This window comes from Silurus meridionalis, chromosome 3 (genome assembly GCF_014805685.1).
Source record: "Silurus meridionalis isolate SWU-2019-XX chromosome 3, ASM1480568v1, whole genome shotgun sequence".
NCBI lineage: Eukaryota > Metazoa > Chordata > Actinopteri > Siluriformes > Siluridae > Silurus > Silurus meridionalis.
The window spans coordinates 26,491,302-26,507,118 of record NC_060886.1 but is presented as its reverse complement, the minus strand read 5'-3'; the positions used below and the strand labels follow the sequence as shown (position 1 = coordinate 26,507,118).

The 15,817-nt window shown below is 37.3% G+C and overlaps 1 protein-coding gene across 25 annotated transcripts in view; it reads left to right on the top strand.

Annotated features, from left to right (window-relative positions):
- The window catches only part of lrrfip1a (leucine rich repeat (in FLII) interacting protein 1a), a 57,763-nt gene that overhangs the window by 24,975 nt on the left and 16,971 nt on the right, over positions 1–15,817 (top strand). For 14 of the 25 annotated variants that reach the window (XM_046844908.1, XM_046844885.1, XM_046844884.1 and 11 more), the window contains 7 exons: positions 444–545; positions 3,144–3,179; positions 3,285–3,395; positions 5,007–5,078; positions 5,877–6,047; positions 12,380–12,472; positions 12,639–12,731. In XM_046844908.1, the coding sequence (XP_046700864.1) occupies positions 444–545; positions 3,144–3,179; positions 3,285–3,395; positions 5,007–5,078; positions 5,877–6,047; positions 12,380–12,472; positions 12,639–12,731 (678 nt within the window). The remainder of the gene's footprint in view (positions 1–443; positions 546–3,143; positions 3,180–3,284; positions 3,396–5,006; positions 5,079–5,876; positions 6,048–12,379; positions 12,473–12,638; positions 12,732–15,817) is intronic. The other 11 variants (XM_046844890.1, XM_046844897.1, XM_046844894.1 and 8 more) reach the window with 3 other exon arrangements.

Genomic DNA, 15,817 nt, shown 5'->3' with positions numbered 1-15,817 from the left:
TAGCTTCTTAGGGGACAATACTTATAGAAATAAAACTTGGATATATTTTATAGTCAATGTGCAGCTTGAATAGCAGAACAAATTTACTGTCCTCTGAAAATAATTGAAAAATAACAGTATTGTCTAAATAGTTGGCAATAAATGTACACCCTAAGTGAACATGTGAATATCTGGCGAATTCAGTGCCCAGGGGGATTAAAGAAGTGCTGGATAACAATGGTGCTCACAGAAAATATTCACACTTTGGACACAGTTTTGACATGTACACTTATGGTGTACTCACTTTTGTTGCCAGCTATTTAGACAATAATGGCTGTATGTTGAGTTAGATAGTAAATGTGTACTGCTATACAAACTGCACAATGACTACTTTAAATATATACAAGTTTCACTTTATAGAAACTTTATAGAATATACATATGGTGTCTACTTGTGGTTTGCAGGAAAATAGCAGCAGCTCAGTGGCCAGTTTTTTGCGAAGGGCACCTAGCAGCAGTGGTCTTTCCAGAGATTTGGATCATGTAACCATTCCTGATATGCCAAGCGTGAGTGAACACAGCTCAGCATGTGATAGTATGGTTTTTTTTTGTTGTTTTTTTTTATACCGTGAAATAAGATATTGGTTTTAGAATATGATTCGGCCAAAACAGGAGTTTAGTGACTGCAATCTGACTGCATGGCATTGTTTGTTTGTTGAATGATGAAAGGAAAAAGAATTGTTTAGTATTTGCATGAAATATTTACTTTTTGAGCACTGAGAATAAAAGGTTTGTATGGAACTGAAAGGCATATGCTTGAGATGATTGACAATAGAATCAAGAATTGTAGAGATGGAATCACAATGGCTGTAAAGTTGGACATTTTGACAAATCATTATCCTGTCAAATTGATAAATGAGGGAAATGAGAGAGAGAGAGAGAGAGAGTTGGATGATGTGAAGATAGTGAAGCAGGAAGTGGATAGGATTTATAAGGAGGAAGTGAGAGCAGTGATTAAGAGGGTGAAGAGTGGAAAGTCGGTAGGACCTGATGACATACCAGTAGAAGCGTAGAGATATTTAGGAGAGATGACATTGGAGTTTTTAACAAGATTTTGGGAGTTGAGCGGAACCTGAGGATTGAAGGAGGAGTGTGCTGGGACTGATTTTTAAGAATAAGGGAGATGTGCAGACCTGCAATATCTTATTTGCGTTGAGAATGTTGATGGAGAAGTATAGAGAAGGACAGAAGGAGTTGCATTGTGTGTTTGTGGATTTAGAGAAAGCATGTGCCGAGAGAGGAGTTGTAGTATTGTATGAGGAAGTCAGGTGTGTCAGAGAAGTATGCGAGGGTGGTGCAGGACATGTATGCAGGACACAGTAGTGAAGTGTGCAGTAGGAACGACAGACTGGTTTAAGGTGAAGGTTGGACTGCATCAAGGATCAGCTGAGCCCTTTCCTGTTTGCAGTGGTGATGGACAGGTTGACTGACGAGGTCAGACAGGAGTCTCCATGAACTATGATGTTTGCGGATGATATTGTGATTGTGGTGAGAGTAGGGAGCAGGTTGAGAAGAGCCTGGAGAGGTGGAGGTATGAGCTGGAGAGAAGGGGAATGAAAGTCAGTAGGAGTAAGACAGAGTACATGACAAGAAAGAGAGATGCGTGTTAATTAGAGGGAGGGCAGTGGAGTGGTCCGGTTTCAAGGAGTAAAGGTGGTAAAGATTAGAGGGGTTTAGGTAGTGCAAAGTATTGAAGAGTGTGTTATGAGAAGTGAAGAAATGAGAATGAGAAGTGCGTTTTTTTTTATGCCCGGTTGTTTTCAGCGTGACAAATGATTCACATTTCCTGTAGACAGTCCGAGTGAGCGGCAGGTCAAACGTCAGAGGAACATCATCCATATTTATGATGTGGTGCGGCCCGATTCAGTGGGAGCGCATCTGATTTAATATAAAGAGTTTCATTGGTTCACCTGAACCTGTTCGGCAATTTCATTGGTCTAATGTTATGGGGCTCAGTTTTTTGGTTTGAAGTTTGTGAAACCGTGGAAAACCCAGGAAAAATCCATAAATTAGCCACTTCATTGTTTAAGCCGCGGGGTTCAGAGTGGGGAAAAAGGTATCGGCTTATAGTCCGGAAAATACGGTGTGTGTGTGTGTGTGTGTGTGTGTGTGTGTGTGTGTGTGTATATATATATATATATATATATATATATATATATATATATATATATATATATATATAATTACTTGTGAAAAAAGATGTGGACACCTGTCCAGAAAATGTTTATATGCTTTTTGTACATCTTATCTACATTTCTAGCTATAAAAACCTTCATACTTTTGAGATCTTGTACCAAAAATGTGGTTGTAGAGATTTGTGCTCATTCAGCCACAAGGACCTTCAGCAGGGCACTAAAGATCTACTCCAACCCATGTAAAAAACCTGGAGCTTGTTTTGTGCACAGAGCACAAAAGAACAGGTACTGTACGCAAAGAAATGGTCATGTTGAAAATGTTTTGGATCTTCTACTTCAAGTGAGGGAATATTTAATGCTACCGCACCTAAAGACATCCAATAAAATTGCCGCAACCTTATGGACAAATACATTAGGACACGTCTGTTACCTCAAAATGTACTTCTGGTCATTGCCTCTTACTATTTTGCCCTCATAGCCACAAGCATGAACTATTGTCAGTTGCCGATAGTTTGAGAGTGTGATGGTATAATTGTACAGTGGTATGAAAAAGTATTCCTTTCTTTCCAGCTGTTAAGATTTCCATTGCCTGAAATGATAACAGGAGCAAACAGGATTTTTTTTCTCAGCATTTTTTATTCAAGGTGATTGTAGCATCTGTTTGTGGGAGTGTCACTGAAGTACTTGTCAGGACAGAAGGGACAACGATGGGAACAAAATATTGAGAAATTCTTGAGGAAAGCCTGCAGCTTTCCTCAAGATATTTGTTTGGCAAATAAAAAGAAAGTATTTCCTGGTCAGATCACAGGTTAAATCTACTAAAACCTTTGGAATGACTAGAAGAGAAAATCCTGTTTTTTTTTTTTGTTGTTGTTATAACGCAAACTTCTTTGTGTTTATGCTTTCTTAGTAAATGTGTGGGGGGAAAAAGGCTTTACTGCAATTTCTGTTGTTCATTTTCTGCTCACAGTTAGACGATGGATTGGATAAAGATTTTTTAGAAGAGGTTAGCAAAACTTTTTAGTTTTTTGCGCGTATTTAAAAAGTTATAATGCAGTTATATTAAAATTAACATCTGTAATTGACATGGATTTATTAATTTTTGTTTAAGGGCTCCTCTCAAGCATCTATTCTGTCCTTGGCGACTCTGACTTCTTCACGCAAAGGAAGTGGTGGTTCATCTGTTACTGCAGATACAGAGACATCCTTACAGGACATTAAGGTACACTGTTACTTCTACTGTACTTTACTATACCATATGCTATGGAAATAAGAATTTCATGAATGAAAATCAAGTATTAATATTGCTAAATATTCATACAATGTTTACAGTGTCTTTAACTTTACCACACAACAAGCCAACATACAGTGGGTACAGAAAGTATTCAGACCCCCTTAAATTCTTCACTCTTTGTTATATTGCAGCCATTTGCTAAAATAATTTTTCTTCCTCATTAATGTACACATAGCACCCCATATTGACAGAAAATCAGACCAGGAAATCTTATTTCTCACCATTTTGGAGTCCTTCAGGTGTTTTTTTAGCAAGCGCCATGCAGGCTTTCATGTGTCTTGCACTGAGGAGAGGCTTCCGTCGGGCCACTCTGCCATAAAGCCCTGACTGGTGGAGAGCTGCAGTGATGGTTGACTTTCTACAACTTTCTCCCATCTCAGGACTGCATCTCTGGAGCTCAGCCACAGTGATCTTTGGGTTCTTCTTTACCTCTCTCACCAAGGCTCTTCTCCCCCGATAGCTCAGTTTGGCTGGACGGCCAGCTCTAGGAAGGGTTCTGGTCGTCCCAAACGTCTTCCATTTAAGGATTATGGAGGCCACTGTGCTCTTAGGAACCTTAAGTGCAACAGAATTCTTTTTTGTAACCTTGGCCAGATCTGTGCCTTGCCACAATTCTGTCTCTGAGCTCTTCAGGCAGATTATTTGACCGCATGATTCTCATTTGCTCTGACATGCATTGTGATCAGTAAGGTTTTATATAGACAGGTGTGTGGCTTTCCTAATCAAGTCCAATCAGTATAATCACACACAGCTGGACTCAAATGAAGGTGTAAAAAACCATCTCAAGGATGATCAGAAGAAATGGATAGCACCTGAGTTAAATGAGTTTCACAGCAGTTTTTCTTTTTTAATAAATCTGCAAAAATGTCAACAATTCTGTGTTTTTCTGTCAATATGGGGTGCTATGTGTACAGTAATTAGGAAAAGTACTGAACTTAAATGATTTTAGCAAAATGGCTGCAATATAACAGAGTGAAAAATGTAAGGGGTTCTGAATACTTTCCGTACCCACTGTATATCCTATTGAACTGCTATTGGATTGACTGAATCACAAGGTTAAAAAGAAATAATCAATTGGAGGACAGCTCCTTTGGCAAGTTTAAAATGAGGCAGGGCAAAGTATTTCAGCTAAATCCTCAGTATGTTTATTGCTCTTATTGATTGTAATGGAGTATTTTTCAAGGAAAACACTTTGTACATATTTGTTTGGTTAAAAAAAAAAATTTTCATACTACTAATTTACCTAGTTTGTTGCATCAAATTACACAGAATGTATAGAAGATGCCACATACTGAATCATGATCATTTGTAATTGTTTACTCTGATCATTTGTCAACATTCACAAAGATAAAAGGCCAAAAATTCCAACTAGGATTCGAATGATTTTGCACCACTAGGTCACTCTTACGTTTTACATATACATTTTTATATAAATTTGTATATACTTGTTTACTCTTTCAGTTACATTTTCTCCGTGCTGAATGTTAGATCTCATGTTAGTCATTTCTTACCTTTCATTCTTTTATCCTATTTGTTTAGGAGATTCATGAACTTAAGGATCAGATTCATGATGTGGAGGCTAAATACACTCAGAACCTCAAAGAAATGAAGGTACGCTGCACAGGCAATGCCCCACAGAAAAAAAATGTAACGCATACTATATAACACACATTTATGTAATTATGTGCTGCATATAATTTCATTACATAAATATGAAATAAATATTTGTATTTTATTTTAGCTGACGCTACAGTATATTTAAGTTGAAATTAAATGTTATATATGCCAATGATTTGGATGTAAATACTGTTCCAATAATGTTTACAGTTTTTATTTATGGATATATTTATTTTTACTTAGTTATGCTGTATATTCTTCTTTAAGTATATAAGTGACATTAATGTGCCTGTTACACAGAGATGTTTAATGGTAAGAGTGTTATAATTCACTTTTAACTTTTTGTTTGACAAATCAATGCTGCTTTATTTGCAATTTCATAAAGCATGATAGGGCTGTACTGTAATGTTGAAGAAAAATTTGAATTTATTTACGTTTGGGCATCAATAAAATAAAGTTTCACACCAACCTTAAAGCCTCTCACAAAGGATTGTTAATCCAATGTAAATAACACTTAACCTTTACAGAGAATTTAATAATTAATCAATATTAAATTATGTACACTGCTACTCATGGACCTTTTAACCATTTGTCATTTCCTACTTTCAGCAGTAGTAAGCCCAGTTGTTTTATGGCCTAAAGCACACACACCCTTCAGATCAAGTAGATAGAGGAAGACGGGCAGATACACACAGTGACTCATGTCTTCCTTTGCATCTGTGTTTATTTTTATATACTTTATAATTATGTACTTATAAAGGTTTCTAAACTGTTAACGCATATCACTTTTAGGATTCTCTAGCAGAGATGGAGAGGAAATATCGCAAGGCCATGGTGTCCAATGCTCAGTTGGATAATGAGAAATCCAATCTGATGTATGAAGTAGACACTTTGAAAGACTCGCTGATGGAGCTGGAAGAGCTTCTAGCAGAGACACGGCGAGAGTGTGAGGAGAAGAGTAAGGTATGTCTAATTAGCCTACAGCTACAAGATTAATAGTGTGTTGTTTTTTTTGTTGAGTATTCTTGTAAAGAACACATTGTTTATACCGTATTTTCCGGACTATAAGCCGCTACTTTTCTCCCACGCTTTATTGTTCATTGTTTAACCCCACGGCTTAAACAATGAAGCGGCTAATTTATGGATTTTTCCTTGGTTTTTTTCCGGTTTCACAAACTTCAAGCCAAAAAACTGAGCCCCATAACATTAGACCAATGAAATTGCCGAACAGGTTCAGGTGAACCAATAAAATTCTTTATATTAAATCAGATGCGCTCCCACTGAATCGGGCCGCACCTCATCATAAGTATGGATGAGGTTCCTCTGACGTTTGACCTGCCACTCACTCGGACTGGCAACAGGAAATGCGAATCATTCGTCACGCTGAAAACAGCCGGACATGAAAAAACACACTTCACCTGTGTTCTGAGCTGCACGGCATCGGGAGAAAAGATTCACCGATGGTGATTTTTAAACGCACGACGATGCCAAAAGATAAACTCTCGAGAGAAATAGTTGTGAAAGGAAGGAGGAAGACAGTGAACAATGACTTTCTTGGTAGGCTACTGTTTAGATACAAGCCGTGTAACAGACACTGTCTTTCATTAAAGCCTGTGTAAAGTTCATTAGTTTCAGTGTAGACTTATAGACAGGTGCGGATTATTTATGTTAAAAAAAAAAAAAAAAACCTTTGTCAAATTCAGTGGGTGTGGCTTATATTTGGGTGCGCTTTATAGTCCGGAAATTACAGTACTCTGATGGTAAGAAGCTTCTGGTAAAATAGCCTCATACTGTACTTAGCAAATCAACCTGAAGCCTTGTGAAATATATCATGACCAGGATATTAAATGGGTGCTCTATTTTAATTAAGTTGCTGTGTATGAGAGAGTGAGAAGATTATCAGGTGGGTGGTGGTGTGTGTCTGTGTGGTACAGTGGCCAAGAAGTGCAAAACACTAACAAATTAGAAAACACTAACAAATCCGAAAGCAAAATAACAAATCCGAAAACACATTGACAATTTAGACAAACCGGAAAAGGTAGGTATAGTTTGTGAATGGAACACTTACCAATCATTGGACGAGACACCCGTCATTCAAGATATACAGGAAGTATGAAATCTTATTACTTTGTTACTTGTACATGTGTAAAGTTCTCCGTTTACTTTAAACTTTGTTTACTTCTGTTAATCGTCTTATATTTAAAGGTGCACTAATCAAACATAAAAAATTATCAAGAAAGGAGAAAATGGAATTAATTCAAATCTACTTTAAGGAAGGACATTCATATGCAGTGATGTTGGAGATGCTGCAGTATATCATGACATAAAGATTAGTTTGTACACTTTTACACATACTTTCCAACTTTCTCCTGCCGTAGACTGTTACTTCAGATGCTTTATGGTCTAAAATCCATAACTGGCTTTACCCAAAGATTCCCCGTCTAAGAAATATTATATTTCATAATATACTTCTGATAGGAAAATTCTAGATACTAAATCGAAATACTTGAAAGTGAAACCGTTTTTTTTTGCATTTTATAATGAGTTTATTTCTTTCACAAAAGCCTTAAAAATGATTAAAAAGAAAATGCAATGAATCTTTTGTCCTTTATAGAAAAATGATTTACAGAATAAACCATAGCCCTGATTATTTGTATCCTTTTTTAATTTAGTTTTATTATACAATTTATTTATCTATTTTTTTTTTTCCCTCTTTCCCCTAAATATATGTGTATATATTTGTATTTTCATGCACCTGTTCTGTGTATTGTAATGTAAATTGTGCTTGTTATTGTCACGTTGTTTGTGTATGGCTAATTGCTTAAAAAAAAAAAAAAATACAGGAAGTACTACAGTTTTTTTTTTATATCTTGAATGGCAGGTGTCTTGTCCAATGATCGGTAAGTTTCCATTCACAAACTATAGCTACATTTTCTCGGTTGTCTGAATTGTATTTGTGTTTTCGGATTTGTTAATGTGTTTTTGTGCAACAGTTCAGACAAACAAGACACTGGTCATTCAAAATATACAGAAAGTACAACAGTTTCTCTTTGCTTGCCAGTGTTTACTTCTTATTTTCTAATATTTAAAGGTGCACTAATTAAAATATAAAAAAAAAGTTTAAAGTAAACGGAGAACTTTACACATGTAAAAGAAACAAAGTAATAAGATTTCATGCTTCCTGTATATCTTGAATGACGGGTGTCTCGTCCAATGATCGATAAGTGTTTCATTCACAAACTATACCTACCTTTTCTGGTTTATCTGAATTGTCATGTTTTTTGGATTTGTTCATTTTGTTTTTGCATATGTTATTTTGTTTTCTGATCTGTTACTGTGTTTTGCACTTCTCGGCCATTGTAGTGTGGAGGAAACATACAGTGTGATATCTGCTGCAAGTTTTATTTTTAAAAAACATAGGATATTTAAAAAGTTAACACGTTTTCCTTGAATTACAGGTTTGATTGATACCAAACATACCTGATGAATATTTTACACATTTTATATTATGATTTTAACACACATTAGATTCAAGATTCACATGCACATGGTATGTCTGACAAACATTTCTGATCACATTAACTTTTAACAGATTACTGCCACAACTTACATTTCTGTTACACCTGCAGACATCATAGTGTCAGAGTAGCAGAAAGTACATACAGTACATACAGCAATAGAATTTACACTGCAATACATCACACGACTCTTATCCTAAAACTAAATCTTTTTAGCTTTAATACTTCTACCAGTTCTCATTTCCTTCCCTGGTAAAGCACTGACATTAACCACAGGTTTCTTATTCTTATTTGAATGTTTTTTTAATGAAGCATTCAAATATACTGGTTCTTTGAGGAGACATATTTTCCCATAAAAGTCCTCTCTTGTGTAAACTTGCTTCTAAGTAGTACAAACGCTGTGATAAACTATCATATCAATATCAAATGTTTTCCTTATTTTCCTTATAATGTCAGAATTATACCAGCCTTTGCATAACCTAATAAAAATTATGAGCATAACCAAGGCTCAAAAGAAATTCTGGAGTGAGTTAGATGAACTGGTAGATGGTGTACCTAGAAATAAAAGATTGGTGATTGTGCTAGTTTTTAATGGCCATGTAGGTGAAGGGAACAGAAGTAATTAGGAGGTGAGGGCAGGTATGTAGGCATGGCCTTAAGGAGAGGAATGTGGAAGGGCAAATGGTGGTGGATTTTGCTAAAAGAATGGAAATAGCAGTGATAAATAAAAATTTTAAGAAGGAGGATCATAGGGTGAAGTATAAGAGTGGAGGAAGGTGCACACAGGACTGTAAGGTGTTGGCAGGGGACAGTGTAGCTAGAAAGCATCGAATGGTGGTCTGTAGGATGGTTTCAAAGGTAAAGGAGAAGAAGAAGAGGATGAGAGTGAGGAATGAAAGAAGAATAAGATGGTGGAAACTGAAGGAGGAAGACTAGTAAGAGATTCAGGAAATAGGTCAGACAGGGGCTCGGTGGTGCTAAAGAGGTGCTGGATGTTTGGGCAACTACTGCAGATGTGATAAGGGAGACAGCTAGAAAGGTACTTGGTGTGACATCTGGAAAGAGAAAGGAAGACAAAGAGATGTGGTGATGAATAAATGAGAAAGTGCAGGAGAGCATAAGGAGAAAGAGGTTGGCAAAACAGAATTAGGATTGACAGAGTGATGAGAAAAGTAGGCAGGAGTACAAGGAGATGCAGCAGCAGGTAAAGAGGGATGTGGCGAAAGCCAAGGAAAAGGCATAAAGGCACTAAGGAAGGAGAAAAGGATTTGTACCGATTGGCCAGACAGAGGGACCTAGCTGGGAAGGATGTGCTGCAAGTTAGAGCAATAAAAGATGGAGATGGAAATGTGTTGACTAGTGAGGAGTGTGTTAAGAAGAGGGAGGGAGTATTTTGAGCAGCTGATGAACGAGGAAAATGAGAGAGAGAGAAGGTTGGATGGTGTGAGATTTTGAAGCAGGAAGTGGATAGGATTAGTAAGGAGGAAGTGAGAGCAGCGATTAAGAGGATGAAGAGTGGAAAGTCTGTTGGACCAGATGACATACCGTTAGAAGCATGGAGATGTTTAGGTGAGATGGCAGTGGAGTTTTAAACCAGGTTGTTGAAAAAGATTTTGGAAGGTGAGAGGATGCCTGAGGAATGGAGGAGTGTGCTGGTACCGATCTTTAAGAATAAGGGAGATGTGCAGACCTGCAGTAACTACAGAGGAGTAAAGTTGATCAGTCACACCATGAAGTTATGGGAAAGAGTAGTGGAGGTCAGGCTGAGAGAAGAGGTGACCATCTGTGAGCAACAGTATGGTTTCATGTTGAGGAAGAGTACCACAGACACATTTGCTTTGAGAATGTTGATGGCGAAGTTTAGAGAAGGATCGAAGGAGGTGGATTTAGAGAAAGCGTACGACAGGGGGCCGAGCGAGGAGATGTGGTATTGTATAAGGAAGAGAAGTATGTGAGGGTGGTGCAAGACATGTATGAGGACAGTGTGACAGCAGTGAAGTGTGCAGTAGGAATGACAGACTGGTTCAAGTTGGAGGTTGGACTGCATCAAGGATCGGCTTTGTGCCTTTTCCTGTTTGCAGTGGTGATGGACAGGTTGACGGACGAGGTCAGACAGGAGTCTCCCTGGACTATGATGTTTGCGGATGATATTGTGATTTGTGATAAAAGTAGTGAGCAGGTTGAGAAGAGCCTGGAGAGGTGGAGGTACGCGCTGGAGAGAAGGGGAATGAAAGTCAGTAGGAGTAAGACAGAGTACATGTGTGTGAATGGGAGTGAGGGCAGTGGAGTGGGTGGAGAAGACTGATAGCAGGAGTGATTTGTGATAGAAGAGTATCTGCAAGAGTGAAAGGGAAAGTTTATAGGACTGTGAGGAGACCTCCGATGTTGTATGGTTTAGAGACAGTGGCATTGAGTAAAAGACAGGAGGTGGAGCTAGAGGTAGCAGAGCTGAAGATGTTAAGGTTTTCGTTGGGAGGATGGACAGGATTAGAAATGAGTTTATTAGAGGGACAGCACATGTAGGACGTTTTGGAGACAAGGTGAGGGAGGTGATTGAGATGGTTTGGACATGTGCGGAGGAGGGACATGGGGTATATCAGTAGAAGAATGCTGAGGATGGAGCCACCAGGAAGGAGAAAAAGAGGAAGTCCAAGGAGGAGGTTTATGGATGTGGTGAGGGAAGACATGCAGGTAGTTGGTTTGAAAGAGGCAGATGTACAGGACAGGGTATGGAGACAGATGATCCGCTGTGGTGACCCCTAATGGGAGCAGCCGAAAGAAGAAGAACCAAGGCTTAATAAGTGTATTTATTCATGGAAAATATGACATTATATTTTTTGCTATCAATTTATTCTGCTGGATGCAAATTATAAATGTAGGCAATTTGTAAATTGTTTGTAAGAGCATTTACGCAAGAAATGTTCATTAAGTGTTCATTAAGATTTATTCATTGGTGTTCATTAAGATTCTGTGAATTTGGACAAACATTTGCACCGTTGCTCTTCAATAGTCAAATCATAATTTAAATGGATTGCAGCATTATGTACACAGATCAGCCATCGATATTCAAGCGACTAACAGGTGACATGTTTTTTCATTATTTTAATGATTTGTCAACTGGTAAGGGCAGAGATATTTTGGGCACCTGAATCTTAGAGATTTAGAGAATGGCCCATTTGTGACTGCTGATTAACTGGATCAGAGCATCTCCAAACAGCAAATCTTATGGGGTGTTCCTGGGTATGAAGTGGTTAGTGTATATAAAAAGTTTAAAGAAAGGACAACCAGTGGACCACTGACAGGTTTATGGTAAACTGACTATGTGAAGCCCTACCTCATTTGGTTCAGTCCTAATGAAGACTGCACGGGTTGGGTGTAGAGGCGATAAGCGGATGGCAGAGGAAAAACTTGTTTTTTACTACTCTCTCTATCACTACTGTACACTACATATCCCTAAACTTTTATTTTTCTTCTTTGCTTATCTTAATTTTTGTCACAGTCTTCGCTTTCTGGCTTTAGCAGCGGCGTTTCAAGCTCGTACCTCAATTTTATGCTCGCGTAACAAAGCAAAAATTGAGTGACCGCTCGTATCTCGGAAAATTCGTACATTAATGCACTCGTAGGTCAAGGTACCACTGTATAGTGCAAAAAATTTACATTCAATGAATTGTAAATTAAGTCACTTGGAATCCAGCTTTTAAACCTAATATATAAGTGAATTGAAATAGCAACACTACACTAATAGCTGACTTTTTACACTGTGCATCATTCTTTCAGGATCTGGAGCGAGAGAAGCATGCCCACAGTATACTGCAGTTTCAGTTCAATGAGCAAAAAGAAACATTGAAGCAAAGTGAAGAGCTACTGACTGTGAGTAGTGTTTTTCATGATTATAATGAGAGTTCCACCCTTTGTTTTTAAATGTTTCCCTTTTATTTAATATCTGTTGCCTTCTCACTTTTATTTGCCTTCTTTCACTTCCCTTGCTTCTCTCTTTTTACTTTCTGGCTTCCATACTGCTTCCTACGGCTACAAGGAGATCCGTCAATTAAGCGTCAAACAAGAGGGCTTTGCTAGGGAGATTTCTGACCTGCAGGAAACTATTGAATGGAAGGATAAAAAAATTGGGGTATGCTACATGAGGTGGTTTATATTATGCATTAAAACACATTAGCTTAAGAGTACGGTGTTGTCTGAACAGGCTGAACTACGGTGAGCTCTAATAATATTAGCAAATATGAGCAAAGAAGTCTGTGTTGATTGTCATTATAATAATAATAATAATTATTATTATTATTATTATTTATAAACAAAATACAGTGGAACCTCGGGTTACGAGTTTAATTGGTTCCATCACTTTACTCTTACCCTGAAAAGCTTGTATCCCGATACAAATTTTCCCATAAGAATGAATAGAAACTTCGGTAATTCGTTCTGGACACCCAAAAAGTGTTTCTTAAAAAAAAAATAACGCCAATATTCACTAATATTATTTACTTTTAACATGTTATATTGAAATCGTATCATATAAAAACATATAAACATATAAAAAATAAATCTTTAAATGGTATCTTCCCTTTAAGAAGTCTCGCTGCGTGCATGATGGAGACGACGTCCGTAGAAGCGGGAGGAGGGAGAGTTATTGTTTGGAAGGAGAATTTCCATCAGGCTACTTTGTTGGCGGCATGGTGATAGGAATACGTACAGTATTTAAAGTTCAGTAATTCCACACTGTTAGAGCGACGAGCGGATGTGTATGTGCTGCACGAGAGCGCAGCGAGAGCACGTGGCGATACGTAAAAAAACTAACCTGCCTGCGATTTTTCCGTGCGCAAAGCTCGTATCCTAAAAAATTTCTCGTAACTAGAGGCAACATTTTTTATGAACTGCGATTCGTAACCTGAATTATACGTATGCCGGGGCGTTCGTAACCTGAGGTTCCACTGTATCTAAATATTAAACAATGAACACAATTTCACAGCTGTCTTTCCTCATATTTACCAAAGATGCCAATATTAGTGAAGCTGTGTGTTTGAACACATTTTCAACATTGTACATTTAATACTGAAGACATCCAAACTGTGAAAAACACATGAAATCAGAAAACAAAAAAGTGTTAAACAACCAAGTATATGTTTTTATATTTCAGATTATTAAAAGGGGCTACATTTAGCTTTGATGACATCTTGGCAAATTTACAGCATTCTCTCATCTTTTTTTTTTTTGTTGTTTTCCCTTACCCATCCCAAACCATATCAACTGGATTTAGATTAGGTGGAGGTGCAGGGCATCTGATGCAGCAATCAGTCACTCTCATTCTTGAGCAAATAGCTCTTACATAACAAAGATTTGTGAGGGATTATTGTCCTGTTGGAAAATAAATTACGGTCCCACTGAGTGCAACCTAATGGGATGGGGTGGTATCCATGCTGGTTAAGTGTGCCCTCAATTTTGACTGGGACTGTTTTCCACTGTCCATTTCTTTTGTTTCTATGAGAAGCATTTATGTAAATTAGCATTTTTTTTTAGGCAGCTCTTGTTCTTCCTTTTCTGGGACAGTCCTCATAAGAGCCTGTTTCATAATAGCGTTTGCAGGTATTCAGAAGAAACTACGGAGTCGCCAAAACCATCAAAGTTCTAGACAACTGATGGTCTTAAGTACATTAAGAAGGCAAAAAAGTCACAGGTTTACTCAAGGCACGTCTTATAATAATACATTTATTTAAAGGTGCGTTTTAAAACACTCAGGGACACAAACAACAAACAGCTGTTTAATTTTTACAAATGATCAGAATAGCTAATCTGAATAGATGAGTTTTAAGGCATGATTAAAAAGTGGTCAGACAGTCACTTTCTCATATTGATTGTGGAAGAGAATTCCAAAGATAAAGAGCAGCCCAGCTAAATTCCCTAGACCCCATAGTGACTAAACAAACAAAAGGTACAACGAGGGAAACGGATGAAGATCTGAGTATACTTTGGAATGTGAGTATAACGCAAGTCAGAGAGTGAGAAAGTGAGAGCAGAATCTTCTACACTGGCTTCCTGTCAAATATCAAATAGAGCACATGATTCTGGACCAAGTGAAGTTTATAAAGAAGTTTGTGAGTTAACTCCAACAGAAGAGAGTTACAATAATCAACGTGCAAGTTATCTAGAGCATGTACAAGAAATCCAAGTAATATTGTTCATGTGCTTTTTAAAAGACAATGTTCTATAATGGACAACTCTAAGACTCTTAACATGAGATTATAGAATTATTAATTATTTAATTAATAATTATAGAAAGTAAGAAACTTTTAAATTTTGACCAATTAGATTTAATGCCAACCAGAAGAACATCTGTTTTGTCAATATTCATCTTGAGAAAATTGTGCGAGATTTAATCTCTTCAAAACTATTCAAAAGAGAGGTGGAAAGAAGAGTGCAATTTGGCTTGGAGGACGAATAGCGCTCTTTTCTTTGAACACTGAGTTTCTAAAGAGTAATAAAACTAACCGCTCACCCACGTGGGGAATAAAATCCTCTCATATATTGTTAGAACCCATTGGCTACAATTTCCCTCAATCGTTTTGTTTCCATAATGCTACTGGCTGGAAATAAAAGGTTTTCCTTTTTTTTATATTTTTTTGCGTGCGTGCGTGCGTGTGCTCTCTTTTGTTTTGTAACACTATATGCTACCAGCCATATTTGCTTTTTACCAGCAAGATGAAATTTTTTTATCAAGTTATTCCGAAACATACACAAGCAATACACCATTCGAAGTACTGTGACGTAAACAAAGGAATAAAAATCTAAATTACAACACTATTGTTTGGTTGGAGCAAAAATGCTTCACGGCATGTTGTTCAGTGGACCCTTTTCTTCAAATATAAACCAGGATTTGCAGCAGTTATTACAATAATTGTGTAAGTACTGCATTTTTTTATGCATGTTTGTGTTTCTGCTTACACAAATTCAGCAAATACATTCGTTAAAATTTTTCCTATTAAAACAGTGATCTAAAATCACTGCTTGAAGCTTAGACCTTTAAAATGACTAATCTATTGCTAAACATTAACACCTGAGAACAATGGAATATCGATCAGGCTTGCCAGTGCTGAAGGCTAAGGGGTTAAGTCTCTAGCAATGAGTAAATCTACACTGGTACGCTAGATTACAAACTTAAGATAAATCAGTCTACAACTCTTGATTTTTATAGAGCAAACTTGGTAA